Here is a 16722-nt window from a genome sequence, read left to right on the forward strand (position 1 = left end):
TCATCACTGCACCAAACTGTAAATCTCTCCCGAGCAGAATGGATTACCTGCTCCCTCTCTGGGTCGCTCCCCCAGCCTGGTAGGGAATGGCCAGTCTGTAACTGGGGGTCCTGAGGGCCAGTGCTGCTGCCCTACCTCTCCTTTTGCAGAGAGAGATCACAACAGAAAGGCCCATAGGAGGAATGAACAGTCTCACCTTGGCTTCTGTTAAAAAAAAAAAAAAAAAGGAAACAAAAGCTTAGAAGGGGGATTAATTAGATAGGATACCAGGGACTGATACCAGCACCAGGAGAAAGCAGTCGTTTTACTTCACATTCAGAAACCAAATTTTCTGTGACGTATAAATCAAAGGAATAAAATCTGCTGCAGGCAATAACTGTCATTTATTCCTGTACTTGTACCTTGAAAAATCCCCAAAGTTTGTTCTGGGAGCAGGAAGCCCCAGTGTGCTGTACAAGAGGACATTCATGCTCCCTTCGGACAAGTGGCACACAAATCCCTGAGCCAGTAAGGCACATGTCAGAGCACGGCCTCCCCCATGTGTGTCTGACTATAGCTAAACTTCCTATGTGCTCGTAACACTGATTTTTCAGACAGGCTTATGGACCACAGCACAAAAGCCAGTCCTGAATGCATGGAGAGCTGGGTGAGTTTCAATTTTGCAAGCGTGGGTTGTTCCTGCTCCCCCTCCCATAAACTGAGCACACACTGGCAGACTGAAGGGTCAGCTCTGTCCCCACATCTCCTCTAACTTGCAACCCAAACCCCAGGAAACATGACCTTTTTCTTCACCCTTTCCAACTTGTAAATTTTGTACCATTTCACTTCAAAATTGCAACTTCTCTTTCAGAAACACTTAAAGAAATAAAATGCCAAGAAATGGTTAACAGCAATGCTGCTACAAAGTGAGAAAAACACTGTTACCAACTAAAGAAGGGCTGTGTACACACTGATAGGAAAGAACAGTGGGAAAGTTCAACTATCCATCATTGCTACATTAGGAAGACCCAGGTAGGGCCATTTCAACCTCCTTCTTGAGTTGTTTATTTAGGAGACTGCAAGGCAGGAGCATGTATTATATCTGGCTGAAATCAGCACACAGGCTGCAGTCAGCTCATCATCCACTGAAAGCTGGAGCAAACAGTACATCTGCCCAGCTGACATAATCCATCATTGAGAAAAGCAAAACACTCCAGTGCCCATTGCTGGGGAGCTCCATGTCCTCTGCAAGCACAAGGCATTTACTGAAAACCAGCCCAGTGTGCCTAAGCCTACTCTTCTCCCTCTCACAGCTGAAGAAACAGGCACAGTCAGTGATTTGTCCCATGTCACAGAACAAATCAATGCCAGCACAAGGAATAAAAGATCATCATTAATTACAGTAACACTGTTGTTCAATGGGTCCTAAATGTTAGCACAAGGAATTAAAAAACAAAAAACCAAACAAACAAATCACCAGAACCAAACATACCGAGGTCAAAGTAATTTTATTGATAACTTGAAAGAACAAATTGCTACATTTTACCTAGAAAACCACAGCTTTATGTACCAGGGCAGAACTTGGAAAGCTGCATACTAAAATGCCGATTATGCAAATTTATCTTATGAACATTTTTAGACAAGAATGAAAGAGGGTTTATTTTCTTTAATTAAAACCAGAATCCTACATAGTTCATTAGCATGGATTCTGAACAAAATGAATATTAATGTTGCCCACCTCTCACAATTCTACCTGCCAGAAATACCAAGGAAAAAAAGGTTAGCAAATGGATTTCTGAGCAACTGTAAATGCAACTAGCTAATGTCACTGCAAGGCTGCTGGCATCTTTGAAAGGTCACAGAGATCAGGAAAACCTTTTTGAGCAGGAAAAGGCAAGTAATTTTGCCACCTTCAAAAATGCACAAAAGAAGATCTGGAGAACTGCAGGCTGCTCAGCCCTGCTTCAGTCCCCAGGAATGTTACAGAATAAGCCATTATGGAAGGTGTTCCAGGCACAAGAAATACCAGGTGATGGGGAGCAACCAGGTCAATGCCAATTCATCAAGGGCACATTCTGCTTGATGCCAACTGCCAGGGGCAGAGGCTCTGTGGCAGAGGGGACACCATAGGTACCATTCACCTTGACTCCAGCAAGGCTTTCACTGGTGTGAACCACAGCAGCCTGACGGAGGATACAAACTACTGGGTGGATGAAGAACCTCGGATCCACTGGGCTCAAAACACTCTGTGGTTGAAGCTTAACTATCAGGTGGTTCCAAGTGACATCCCTCAGTCACCAGAACTAGGGCAAAACATCTTGAACATCTTACTTAACAGAAGGGAGCCCAGCCAAGGGCACTGGTTTGTGCACCCTGGAGAGGAGGAGGCTTAACCCAACTACAGTTTCCTTCTAGAGCAGGGACTGTGAAGACAGAGCCAGACTCTCTCAGATATGCAGTGAAAGGGCAATAAACAACAACTGCAAACTGCAGCCAAGGAGTTGGCCATGAAGAACAAATGCTTGGCCATGGGAGCAGCTAAGTGTTGGAACCATCACCCAGAGATGATGTAGGACCTCCACCACCAGAGGTTTCCAAAATTCAGCATCTTGAGCAACTCAGTCTAGCTTTAAAATTGACACAGTAATTCACAGGGTTGGATTAAATTACCTCTAAATGACTTTTCAATCTAATTTTTTCTGTGATTCTGTGATTCCAATTTCCTATGTAAATACAAGATTAATCAATGAAAAGCAACAAGGCACATTTATTCTGATGGGGCTTCAGGATGTTCCACCTGTCAGGTCTCAGACACCATTATGTGCTTCTTCAGCCAAAAACTTCATATACTGTTTCCGGGCAGGAAAGTCGTCAGCCGGCCTGTTATAGGCAGTCCAGACGGGCTCGCCAACAAACAGCCTCATGGCCTTCACGTAATTCTGCCAAAGAACAAGAAGTGACAAATAAATCAAGAGCTCCTTTTCAAGGGATCTTCACCCCAAAGTTAAGGTTTCACCTGCACTTCTGCAGAAATTTTTGAAATTATTTCATGATGGACTGATAGCTTCACACATTCCAGAAAATTATAGCACTATACTGCTGTTCCTGCTCTCAGTGCCTGCAGTGGAAGACTCTGGCACCTACGCAGTGATACACTGTGTCATGATCACTGCCTCTAGTTCAGGCAGAAGCAGTACTTCTCTCTTTTTCAAGGAAACTAAAACCATCCTCTCTTATGCAAACCTTTTGCACTGGATCCACAATACTCAGCAGTGCAGCATTTAAATCCTATTTGCTCAGTAAACAGCAGCAACCAGAGTACCCAAGACATTTACACAATGCTTTTGGAGAATACCAGAAGTGTCAAAGTCACAGCCATAAAAAGTGAGTGCGAAGTGCATAAACTACCCCAAAAATAATGCTTACAGCAAGTGGAAAGTCTCCAGACTCCAACAGGAAAAGCAACAGCCTCTAACACCAGCTAACCGAAAGTATGCCTGGTGCAAGGTACAGCTGTGGTAGCAGAAAATGGCATTTGACATCCTGCAGAAGTGCTCCAACCATGGGGTTATGAGGAACTCCCCTCTTTTGTCCACTATGCCATAGATTTAGACCCTACCTATTCTGTAAAACATGGATAGATGATTATCATACACCCAGGTGTTCAGCAATGGTAAGAATAAAGTTAGGTATCAAAAGAACTTAGCTGCAAAATGCCAGAGCAGAGAAGCACCTTAAGATTTTACTTTGAAGATGGCACTTCTGGACTAAAGCTCCTGAAGTGAAAAAACACTTAAGACTTCTTGGGGATTCAACCATAACCCCTGACATTTTGTCTATGTAAAGAAAAAGCCTGAGAATATTAAATGTAGTTTATTCACTGTGGATCTTGAGATGCAGATGGGAAAAGTCAGGTTTTTCACCACAGCAGCATCTCCCTTTTTCACATGTATGAACACTGCTATCTGGACAGCTGATTCAAAACAAAACCATTCTCAAAATCATTCCTTTCACCAGAGATGCAATTTCACCACACAGGACACAGGGGTTTCCCCTTTTTGCAGGGGTATATGCCAAAGTTACAAACATGCTTGTAAAAGCTCACAAGAAGAGAAATACAGACTAGGACTGTAAGTGCCAATCTCACTCTCCCACTGACAACAGTATCTTTCCAAAGGAGGTCACCAGCTGTGAAGCCAGCATCCAGCTCAGCATACAGTAGTTTCAAGCAGTGCCTCAGGATCTTTAAATCCATCTTTCCCCTAAGGTGAATTTAACACTTGTGAAAAATACCACTGCTGGACACAGATATGCTCTTCTATCCCCACAAAAATACACAACAAGGCAATCAGAATGATCCATCTACACCTCGACCACCTCAACTGACAGCTGGGGCAACTGTGGGAGGGACAGGCCAAGGCTTGATATGCCGCAGACATCACGTGGCAATGACTTACAGTTACAGCTGAGAAGGAGAAGCTGAATTTGTGACCTGGAGATGAAAGGTTCAGATGCTGTGAATTATTTAGTATTTTGCATTCTCCTCCTTCATATTTAATATGTTTTGCTAATGACCTGCAAGTCTCAGGGCATGTAGTTACTAATGTGATATATATTCACACGGATTTGTCATCAAAATTTATGGTAATCTACAACAACATACGTTCTCATCCAGTGTAAATCGGTGATATATGCCAGCAGGGAGGGTTATCATATCTCCTTTTTCCATGGAAATCCGAATCCATTTGTCATCCTTGTCTCGAACATCAAAATAGCCAGATCCCTCCAAGATGTAGCGAATTTCATCATCGAGGTGTAAATGTTCTTCATAAAATGTTTTTATCTAGAAATAGCAAATATTTTGTAAAACTACTGAACATGGGAAAACTGCAAAGAAATCTGGTAGAAACGCAGAGAAGCTGAGAAAGACTTTCACAGGGCAACTGTTTTAACTAATAGAGGAGACCAACATGGTGAAGATGGCAAGCCAGCCAGCCAGCCCCGTCTCTTGACTCATCTAAGCAGGCTCCTACATTTCCTCTGGGGGGCAAGAACTCCTCTGACATGAAACAGCAGCTCTAGCTGTATATAACCATTCTTTGGATAACAATAATGTTTACATTCATGTGAAAGAGAGATGGGTAAAACTTCCCACTGGAGGATTTGGTCTTTGTGCTTGCTCAGTTTGATCATTTTGTGCTTTTTTTCCCCCAACATGCAGCACCAAACAAAGCCACAGACTATTCCCCCTCCTTTACACTTATATAGAGCTGAATTAGCTGCTCAGGGTACTACCACTGTCTGAAAATGCAGTCACGGCCAAACAGGGCCCATCTACAGCAATGATGTAAACAGTGTGTCATGCCTGCCCGCACACACTGAGACCCAGCTCGGGCTCTCTCCTCCAAGGCAGTGGCAGCAATATTCTCTTTTTTCTGGGATGTCGAATTCTTTGCACACGCACAGAATATAAAACACATTTTAAAAGCTCAATTAATGGAAACCTGAGACGTTTAGTGCACAGTGAGCAGTGCAATGCCAGGTACCATCCCTACCTGCTCAGGTCTGGATGATATTTAGCCACAGTTGTGCAGATGTCCTTGAGCCAGAAGTGATCCAGCGCAACAGGATAAGCAAAAGTCCTGACATCTTGTAAAGAGTGGCCCATCTTTCTCTCAGAGCCTACCACGGCCATCCACCTAATGAGTTACTACCTAATTCACCTTCTCACCAAGACAAAACCACTAGAACACAATGGGCTTCAAACAAACCGGTAAATTGAAATTTAATAAAAAATATTAAAGCGTCATTGGGTTGCTGTCCTCAAGTCAGAGCAGAAAGCCAGCAGCACCTGGAGGCTGGGATGAGAAAGCACCTTCTAGGAGTCTCACCTGAACAATGTTGAGCTATAATGAAATTGTCCAAGTACAAGCTCTCCAAGGTAAAAAATCTTACTGTACAAAGAATGTATCCCTCTTTTCTGTGGGGTTAACACTCACTTAAAAAAGACACATTATGCAAGCAGCCATCAGGATGTAAAAGCCTTCAAAGCCCGGGCCCAGCTGGCAGCCACTTGCCTTCATCCCAGAAAGGCTCTCTGAGGACAGGTCAGCACTGGCAGAACTCTCCTGGTAGGAATCTCATTTTGAAATGACAGTGATGGAAATGATACTCAAAGCTTTGAAGGCAATCTACAGAAGCAAAAGACCTCTGCTATATTTAAAATAATATCAAAAGGTTTTTTTTAATGTTCAGGACTTGGGTACAGGTTGTATTTTAGAGGTGGAAGGCTCATCCCGTGTCCCGCTGGGCTGTGCGGGTGTCACACGCTCCAGCGGCCGGAAACCCGCACGCAGAGCGGCTGCACCCACCTTCTCCTCATAGTTCGGAAGCTTGTCTTTATGTATGGTCACTATATCCATCCAAGAGTAATTTTCGGCTCTCCGAATCTCTTTCAAGCATGGATCAGTCTCATAGTTATCAGCATCCAACTAAAAAAATAGGCAGGGAAAAAAAAAAAAAAAAAGTTATTCAGAGGCCACTGCAGAAGGCGGAACTCGGGGCCCCCGTGGGAATCCCGCGGTGTGCCCGGAGTGCGGGGCGGGCGGAGCTGCCACAGGGACACGGGGCTCCTGCGGCCGACCCCGCGCCCCGCCTGCCTCCCCCCTGCCTGCCTCTCCCTGCCTGCCCTCCTGCGGCCGGCCCCGCGCCCCGCCTGCCTCCGCCTGCCTGCCTCTCCCCGCCTGCCTCCCCCTGCCTGCCTCTCCCTGCCTGCCTCCCCCTGCCTGCCTCCCCCTGCCTGCCTCCCCCTGCCTGCCCTCCTGCGGCCGGCCCGGCCCGGCACACCCCGCCGTGCCCTCGGTGCCCACCGCCGTGCCCTGCTGTACACCCCGCCGTGCCCTCGGTGCCCACCGCCGTGCCCTGCTGTACACCCCGCCGTACCCTGCGGTACACCACGCCGAGGCGGCGCAGCTGCTCCAGGCTGACGGCGCGGTTGGGCCGCTGCCGGTGCGGCGCCCGCTGGTCCTCCTGGGACTCGTCCATGTACCAGGCCTCCACCATCGCGCCGCCGCAGCGCCCGCGGGGCCGGGCTGGTTTGGGCTGGGCTGGGTTGGCCGCACGTCCCGCCCCGGCGGCGCTCCCGGGCCCGGCAGCGAGAGGGACGGGCCCGCCCCGCGGCCTGGGACAGAGTTACAGGGGCTACACGGGCCGCTCCAAACACGCCGAACAGGGTGCGGCGAGGAGCTTTCGTTTGAGGAAACAGCTCCAGGCTGATTGCCGGGTCTCCCCGGGATCGGCCGGGCTCGGGTGAGAACCCGCACCACCCCGCCAGGGTAACCCGAGTGACCGGCCGTGGGGTTCGCATCGTGCCGGCCCCTCTCTGCTGCTCAGGCTTAAAGGCCTGCATTGCAACCCCACAATATGGAAAAATAGAAATCAGGAGAAAAATTAAGTGATGAGACATGCCTGCACAGGTAACTTGTGTTGTCTCCATCTATGAAACTACATCCTCAGCGTCCTCCCCGAGCTGGAGTGAAGAAGACAGCCTGGGGGTATGTCCTCTCCAGACTCCACACTTCTGTGTCTACCTGAGTCCATATGGCAAATCAACCAACAGCCAGCTAAGCACAGTGTAGGAATGACCAGACAACTGAAACTATCCCGTTTTAGAATTTTCCTAAAAGCTTTCTTACTTACTAAAGTGTCTCAACCGCTACTATTCCAATTCTCATAAAAAGGTACCAGATCCCTTTAATGTATAGTATTTATGCTTAAGCACTACTGGTTATCAGACACTCTAGAAGCTGTGCTAGGCTCATGGAGGCCAAGTAGGTGTTTTGGAGCAGCCAGCACTGAATATTATGGATGCTAAATGCCAATATTCTTCTAAAGCTGCCGTTCTCTGAAAAGCTGACAGACATCCACCACCATCCTCTGCAGGCCCTCAAGCCCCTGTTATGGCCTTTTGAGAAGTACTTATTTGTCTTCCATCCTTTAATCAGCCTTCATCTCGTTACCTTCCTCTTGGCTTTCTTCTGTACTGAATTTCCAGAATAAGAATAAACATTCTTATCAAATCTATATAAAACTTTGTCCTACTAGATTTTCTATTATAATCTACCTATTAGACTCAGGTAATCAAGTGGCCTAAAGTCAGTATTATGCAGTCAAGATTTACCCACCACTATCTTACAGGTTTTCCAAAGCTCCTGCTTAAAAAAAAAAAAAAAAAAAAAACAAAAAAAAAAAAAAAAAACAAACAAAAAAAAAAACCACAACAACCACCAGTTAATAGGATTTACTTGTTTAACAGTATAAGTAAGATAGGCAAGTTACTAGAAATCTGCTGGGCGGGGGTGGGGGGTGAGTCTTCTCTGCAGCCAAACTTCTAAAGTAAGTAGGTAATTGTGTGCATATATACAAAGAAGCAGAGGTGGCCCAATCAGTGCCCTCCTTACCCTTAGATGAGCTGAAATGTGCAGTTTTGGATGAGAAGAAAAAATAAAAATCCTCACTGATGTATCAACTACTAGATAGCCAGTTTCCGCCTCCTACCACCATCATGTGACTAAGTATGTAAAACCTCACACTTTCCCTCAGGAAAGACAGAACAATGCATGAGAACTATTAAGTAACAAACTTGTGCAGCTCCAACTATCTGTATAGAAATTAACAAAAACATTTCAGTCCCTCCTAGCTTAAGCCCTCCTATTCAGTGGTACAAAGGTACCATACAGAGAAGTTGGCACAGATAACACAACAAACCTGTTTGCTTTTCTTGTATACTTGCATAGAAAACAAACCCATGTTGATTACTGGTAATTACTCTCCAATTCAAGTGCACATTAGCAGTTCCATTAATCTCATAATTGACTGGAAAAAATGAAGTCAAACACTTGAGATCCAGAAGGTATGGTGAAGCTTATCTTCTAGTCCCATTTCAGATGAAATGGTCAATTACCAATTACCTTTTGGGACAGCACTGAAGAGGCATTAACAATGCTAATAAGAACCAGTATGCATTAAAAAAACCTACTTAATAGAAACAGGAAGCCAGAGACAAGAGCTCAGACATGAATCAGATAAAAAGAATCGTAAAAATTCATTGTCCAAGTCTTCCCGTGACCTGGCTTTTTCTTTTATCAAGCTATTTTGCAGGGTAGCATGAACAAAGAAAGCTACTGGTGCTGTAGCTGACACTGTGAGGCACACACAGGTCAGTGTTATGAGCCCATCTGTGGAGCAGTTATTGCCACTACCAGAATGCCAGAGTGGATCAATGGACATCGTGTTAGGTGACCTCCTACCAAATCAACCGACCCCAAAGTAAGCCCCAGCTATTTTGGGCTGGAGTATATACCTCTGTACAAAAAAATAATTTATTTCACTAACAAGAAAATACAGAACACTTTGATTTAAAATTACTTCTTCAGAAGCCTGTCTTTAAGGTGAATTCATAAGTACACGAGACAGCTAACAGCCCTTCCAACAGATGGAGAAAAAACAAATACTAAGTATCATCAACTAAATATTGTCTCAATTGTAAAACAAATGCAATAGAAGAAAATGTGGGGTTTTCCTTCCCAGAAGTTGGTTTATATTTTGTGTTTCAGGCCAGAAAGAAGTATAGCTCAAAGTTCAACTCCAAAACAATTACAGCAGATCAAGCTGTTGCTGTCATGTTAGGCCTTTTCCTCCCAGTACAACAGTCTCTAGTCCCAGGACATCAGCACTTTTGTTTAAGAGCTCCTTCTCTTGCCAGTCTATCAGCTTCTTCATTTCCTCGGAAGCCAGCGTGACCGGGAATATGCATCTGTCAGGACAAAAATACAAGAGTGTTAGACATGGAAGAAATCAGGAAGAAAGAAGATACAATAATTTGATCAAGCAATGCTCTGTCATTGATAGTATAGGAGCACCTCCTCAGAGGTCCTAACCTAATATTTAGTCCTTAGGTTTTCTTCCCAGGGATTTTCACTGCCTCTCTTCCTCTCTTGCCAAACTGTGAATATGATCTTTATGGGAATTAGTGAAAAGCATAAGGACCAGCTAACCTATCTTTAAGAAATGCAGACAAACAGCTCCAATTAAAAATTCCCACTTTCCTGTATTCAGTGCTTGAACTGAGTTAATCTTTTCCCCAAAAGCCAAAGACCTCTATTCCACTAAAAGCCTTGGTAGTTACAGCATTAGCTTAGGAAACATACACAGGATATTAGAAGAGCCTCTTAATTATCAGATGTCTTAATTGTCCATCCATCAATCAGGAACTGAAAAACACTTCCTACTCTAAGCCCATCCTTGTCAGAAGTAAGGGTGGAATAGGAAGGTGAGGAAGAAAATCAAGGTTGCTATTTGACAATATCTGAGAGGAGACAAGCACAAAGGTGTGTGTGAGGTGACATTAGATTTACATGGCAAGGTTTTGGTACCACGTGGAGGGCTGCAGGTGTGGATTCTGTGAAGAGACACCAGCAGTGCTGATACATGAGAGAGAGCCAGCCCAGACAGCTCCAAAAGGGACCCACAGTTTGACACAGCTAAGCCCGTCAGCAAAGCTGATGACTCTTCTGTAATAGCATGTTTAGGAAGAGGTAAAAACGCTGCACAGCAGCCAGAGAAAAGAATGAGAATATGTGAGAGGAACAGCTCTGCAGACACCAAGGCAGTGCAGAAGGAGGAGGTGCTCCAGGCACCTGAGCAGAGACTCTCTTGCAGTCTCTAAGTCAGCCTGTCCTCCTCACAGCCCAGGGAGGACCACGGGGGAGCAGAGATGTGCCTGCAGCCCATGCAGGACTCTCTATGCATACACTCCTCCTGAAACAAAATCCTTCCCACCAAAAGAAGAGATTCAGGTTTAAGAAGTGCCCATAAAGGAATATATTTTAATTATGTAAAATATTCTCAAGAACAGCTGAACTTAGTTGGTCTTCGAATTTTTATGTTTTCTCCTCAACAGAAAATAGGAGTCGCTATAAAAAAATCTAGTCAGCCTGTGAATTGCAGTCACCAACTCTGTAACGCAGAACAACATGAATACCTGCAATAAATTACCATCAAAAAGACTGCACATTAAATATCTACAATATCTGCTTTCTACAGAGTAAAGACAGAAGCTGAGTAGACATACCATTAGCAGCTGCAAAGTCAACTGTACACACATTTTCTCAAATCAGTGGTCTTATACCATAATTAGGCTAAAATTTAAGAGGCAAAGGCATGTATTCCCTGAAGTGTTAACCACTGATTATTAGAGATTACAGAAAAATACATTTTACCATAAATACCCGTATAGAAGTTGGCTTACTTCTTTACTGGAGAGCAAAACAATTTAAAAATTGTTATTTTAAAGACCTTCTTGTACCAATTTTTCTTAGAAGAAACACAGTTAAAGCACAGAAAACTAGAGCTAGTTTATTTTGGGTTACACACACAGTTTTCCCAGTTTAAAGACACTCAATGTAATTGAGTTACTCCAACAAACCAGGATCCTAAAGAGTTCTGACAAGCAAATACAGAAATTCAGCTATGACAGAGGAAAGAGTTATATTCTAAGGCTAGATTTCCAGGAACAGAAATTGCATCTACTAACAGCACTAACAAACTAAAAATAATTATTGTAGGCATTTTCTAAGCAGTAGTAAGAGACATTAAACATACAAATATTTATTTAAATAAATGAAATACTGGTTCCAAGAATCTAGGTTATGTTGCTCATTTGCTTTAAATACAACAAGCAGCTTCTCTGTATTTACAGTTTTAGTTAAGGATGTACAATACTATGGTCTACAAAAGTCTTAATTAAGGTCACATTTTTAAGTTTTTACCAGAAACATGTTCAAGATGTCATTAAAAACAAGAAACCAGGAACTTACCCACTGAATTTCTATGTCTTTTGCTAGATTATCAAGTCTTTCAAAATCTTCTTTATTTATTACACTTGCTCCTGAACTTGTTCTCCAGCCATTTGTTTTCCAGTTGTCAACCCAGCTCGTAATACCTGTGCAAAGAGAGTCTCACCATAAGAGTGATACTAAAGAAGCCAGCAAGGATCAAGAGAGAGCCAACAGCCTTTTAACAAGACATCACCTCTGTACAAAGTCTCAGGCAAAAACACTGGAGACAAAAGACATTCTAGTTTGGTTCTCTGCTGCTCTCTTTCAGGATTGTATTTTCTCATTATTACTTGAAATGCCCAACCATGTTTTTTCAAACAGATGTTTAATTTCATTTAAAGACTACAGTCTTACACATGCATTGTACACAAATTCCCATGAACTTCAATAAACTAAAGCTAAGTATTTGCTTGATGATACAGCAAGCAAAGTCTACTGCTTGCCAGAGAATTTTCTATACTGTCCCTTAAGTAAGGATTTTTTTTTTTTTAATATCTTTGCTGATGCGGACAATGTAAAATATTCTTACTGCTTTTATGACCTGAACCTAAAAAAAAAATTAAACCCCCCCAAAAAAACACCTTAAAACCAAATTTCATTCATTTATACAAGCCTCCTTCTCTAGCATTTTTAAATAATAACTCCTAGACACATCTACAAAAAAAAACTTTGTTTAAACAAGAATAGAACCTGCACTTCAGTGTCCCAAAATGCAAAATGAAACCAGAAGCAAAACCAAAGAGACTAAGACAAAAACAAAAAGAGCAGCATTTAATTTTCAACTACGAGTTGCAGTAAGTTTTTGCTTAATGTCATTTAGAAAAAACCCACAAAATCAAATCTCCAAAGTGATCTGGAAACAACAAAAACTTGTACTGCCTTTGCAAAATTGAGGAAAAAAAGAGAAAAAAAAAATACTTATGCAGCTCCAGATTATCACAGGAATAAAATCTGAAGATCTTGAGGAAAGAGGAAGAATTTATTTTTGGAAATTAAGTCTCATTGGCTGCTTCATATGGTATTTATAGAGAATAAAATTAAGTTTTCCAGGTTGTTTAATACATACTCTAAGCACATATCTCTGACTAGTCTTCCAGGGTGGCCTAAAAGCTTGGAAGCAAGAGTACCTGAATGCATTTCACAGGTGTGTGTGCTAAAGACAGCCTCTCCAATACAAGCAAAACAACAAAAACCCTACAGGTTACCACACCAACTTCCAAGCAATTTCCTAAGTACAGCCTTAACAGCCTATACATGAATGACATTTTTTCCAGATTTTGTGTCACACTGAACATCTCAAGACAAATCCTGTTGTTACTTCTGTCAGCATTTACTCTAACAGACACTTTTACTCTATTTCTATTTCATGCAGTTAGCACGCAATGTTTGATACTCTGAAGTTTTCAGAGTCAGAAGTGGTAGGTTATACACTCTCTTCCCTACATTCCTCTCTCCAGGACTCAAAATGTTCTCTGTATCTCATGTAATGAAAAAACAGGCAGTCTCTTTAAGGATTAGGAAAATTAAAATTGTTAACTTACCATTAATAGTAAACTTGCTATCAGTGTAGATTATTAACTTCTTAATGTTTTGACTCTTGGCTTGCTCTATTGCTTTGCAGGCTGCCTTAAGAACATTTCAAAACAATCACAGTTCAGAAAGGATTTTGACCACATGGAATTAAAATACCAACAAAGTACCTGATGCTAACACAGAACTACAGAGTATTACTGTAACCTCTCCACCAGTGGTTATCAACATGTTTTAGTGTAGAGGATCCCAAAATTGTGTATTGCAGATAACACCTTTATGATTCAGGCAAAGAGGCAGGCACTTAAGTTTCAATGGCAAACAAAACCTTCTAACATTCTGATGTTCAAATCTGTCTTGAAGGACAGCATGACCTTTCTGACTCATGTTCTAACTATCAAAACCTCTATCACCACCAAAGCATTTTCTCCAAAACCTTGACGAGGAAGAATTTGTATCAATTCCAACAATCTAAAAGCCTTAACAGGTTGAGGTTTTCTAGTGCTCTGAAATATAACAGGGAGAAGCGGCTGGGTGTGGATGTAGAACTGAAAAGCTCTTTAGTGACAAGTTTGACCACTGGCACACCAACACCACCTCTAAAATGACCTTTGTAGTTTTTAAGCAGATCAATTGCCCATTTCAGCTCATCTCCAAACATGGAGTGTGGGATAGCAGCAATACCATAATTAAGAGGAGACAACAAGAGAAGACTAAATTTGCTGTTGCCAATAGAAGTTAATTAGGAGCCCAGAATTGTTTTTCAGATTTATCTAAGGATTATGATACTCTGATCCTGCCATCACAAGAAGCTGACTCTGTCCTCTTTAACAACACTCAGCAGCCCCCACTCTAAGGTCTGAAACATACACGTACACATTGAAAACACAAGGGAATCTACATAGATTTGAGAGCCAGACTTTCCTAATGTAAGGCTGCTTAAATAGCTGTGCTTGGTGGCATCTGGGAATTCTCAAGGTGAATTACCTAGTTCAAAGCCAATAAAGACCAATAAAACTTGAAGATAACTATTTGTTTTAAGTCATAACTGAGCATTTTGCAAATTTCCCTTAGAGCTCCATACTGGTTTCTGGAAACCAGAGTTGAAATAGGCATCAAAGTGCAGCTGCAGTCTAACATGGAGAAGCATTTCAGGACATTTGCTACTTACATGGATTTCTGCTCTTTGATTAGTCTGCCGTCCAGGAAGCCTTTCACTGGTGTTTCTGTGTCCAAAGAACAAAGAGTAGATTAGTTATCCCAAGTATTCAGAATAGTGTATAATGGCTACACATAGAAAAAAAAAAAAAAAAAAAAAAAAGAAAAAAAAAAAAAAAAAAAAAAAAAAACCACCAAAAAAAAACACCAAAAAAAACAACATTCTAGCTCTAGCTTTCCCCTGCATATCTGGACTTGATATCAATATGACATTACATTTGTCATCTTCTGTGCACACAGACTTTTATTTTAAAAGGTTCCACATTACTTGAATTGTAGCTTCAGCCCCCCAAAATATAGTTTCTGGTTGATTTTTCCCAGAGAGGCTGCTTTCTTTGTTCCCCTCACTATCTCCTGACTCAGTCACCGTGAGTCTCAACAACAGAGTTTCATATTTAAAAGGAGGCTAATATTGTAAATCACATAAAAAACCAAACAAAATCTATTAATAATACAAACAAAAATCCATTGAGCTACTTACAAAGGGTGGCCTGGACCCCAGTAGACACCTATTCCAGCACGTGCCCTGTTACGTCCATTACCAGAGCAACAACCATCTGTATAAACAACTGCAAAGTCACCTACAAAAAAATTACCAAAATCAGAAGTTCAAGCACTTCTTCAAAAACACTACTTAAGATAGAAGAAATGTTTGCCAGTGTACTAATTCCCAAAACTTCCCTCCCCAGAGGGCCCTTCCAAAAGGTAACTGCAGAAGCTGTGTGAATTAGCAGCACAGAACACCAGTCCCACTGCAGCTTGACACCCTCACTGCTGTCAAACCAGTCAGCCTCAGGAAGAGCTTCTACCCCAAGTCCCATACTTCTCACTACAGTTCATGTCTTCTTCACAACTTCCCAGCTACATCCAAACATTTAAATACAGTCTGTAGCCCAGACACACATAAAATCACACCAATAACAATGTGATTAAGCTATATATTCACACCAGTTAAAACCAAAGTTACACTGAAAGACAATGTGAACAAATAGATCATGGCTCATGTTTTCATTTCAAAAAGAAATAACAGGCCTGATGCTGCTATATACAAAACTCCTTAAAAGCTTTCTAATAACTACACTTGTTGCTTGTCACAGAGAATAAGCAAATGGAAATAATTAAAGGAATTATCAAAGACCTCACCCATGTATGAAAACTTATCTTCACTGACTGCTGGTGTTGAGCACACTTCATCATGTTTCACACGCTTTGCAATCTGCTCTTCGTTTGTAGACTGTTCATATGGCCTTTTATATGTACTGCAATTCACGGTATTTAATTCTGGTTCCTCTTTCTGGCTACCACTTTCTTGTGTTACAGCTGGAGGACCAACTGCCTCTTCAAAAAATAAATAAAAAAGGAAGTTCAGCAAAATCAAATTTTATTTGAAACAACTGCTTCTAAAGACAGCAGTTATTAGCAGCTATTAGGAAGGTTAGTCCGTTATCTGACACGACCCCAAACTATTACTGAAAAGAAATAGAATACACCAGTCATTTCTCATCCTAAATAAAACCGAATTAGAAATAGATATGCAAGCGTCCTTACACCTTAACACGGAAACGGAACAATCAACACTCTCCGAACACCCACAGAAACACTTTAACTGCCCTGGCACATCACCCATCGCCGTGTCCTCAGGCCAGTGCCGAAGGATGAACAGGGGTCGGTGCCGCGTTCCGGCAGCAGCCGCAGCGCTGGCACAGCCGCCCGCCCGCCTTCCTTCCCTCCCCTTCTCCCTGCCGGGCGGCGGGACGCGCTACCTGCCGGCTCGGGCTGCTGCAGCCCCGGGAGGCCGGCGCGCACGAAGCTCCAGGCGTCCTTCTCGGTGGCGAACTTCTTGAAACTGGCGGAGGGGAACTTGTTCACCTGCTCCTGGCACTCCGCCCTGCAAAAGAGCGGGCGGCGGTGAGGCCGGGCCGGGCGGGCTCCCCGCTCCACCGCGGCCCTTGCTCACCAGGAGCGGTAGACGCCGGTCCGCCGGCCCTTGCGCACCGCGTAGAACATGGAGCCGCCCCTGGGGACAAAGCAGGAGTGGCTGAGCGCGGCCACGAGCCAGCGCAGCATCGCGCGGCCCCGCCGCCATCCGCGCCCCCGC

At 43.1% G+C, this 16722-nt stretch overlaps 2 protein-coding genes across 2 annotated transcripts; both read right to left on the bottom strand.

Annotated features, from left to right (window-relative positions):
- Positions 1–1470: 1470 nt before the first annotated feature.
- ADI1 (acireductone dioxygenase 1) lies at positions 1471–7056 on the bottom strand. The gene is made up of 4 exons (XM_083858485.1): positions 6922–7056; positions 6351–6470; positions 4643–4822; positions 1471–2918 (listed from the first exon to the last, which is right to left on the bottom strand). The coding sequence occupies exons 1-4, from the start codon at positions 7039–7041 to the stop codon at positions 2787–2789; spliced, it is 552 nt and encodes a 183-aa protein (XP_083714611.1). The 5' UTR covers positions 7042–7056; the 3' UTR covers positions 1471–2786.
- Positions 7057–9554: 2498 nt separating this feature from the next.
- RNASEH1 (ribonuclease H1) lies at positions 9555–16722 on the bottom strand. Its single transcript, XM_083856042.1, has 8 exons — positions 16582–16722; positions 16388–16512; positions 15768–15962; positions 15106–15205; positions 14578–14632; positions 13418–13502; positions 11856–11980; positions 9555–9793 (listed from the first exon to the last, which is right to left on the bottom strand). Exons 1-8 carry the CDS (start codon positions 16689–16691, stop codon positions 9707–9709), a joined length of 882 nt encoding a protein of 293 aa, XP_083712168.1. The 5' UTR covers positions 16692–16722; the 3' UTR covers positions 9555–9706.

The sequence above is a fragment of the Zosterops lateralis genome (genome assembly GCF_965231275.1).
Source record: "Zosterops lateralis genome assembly, chromosome: 3".
Classification (NCBI taxonomy): Eukaryota; Metazoa; Chordata; class Aves; order Passeriformes; family Zosteropidae; genus Zosterops; species Zosterops lateralis.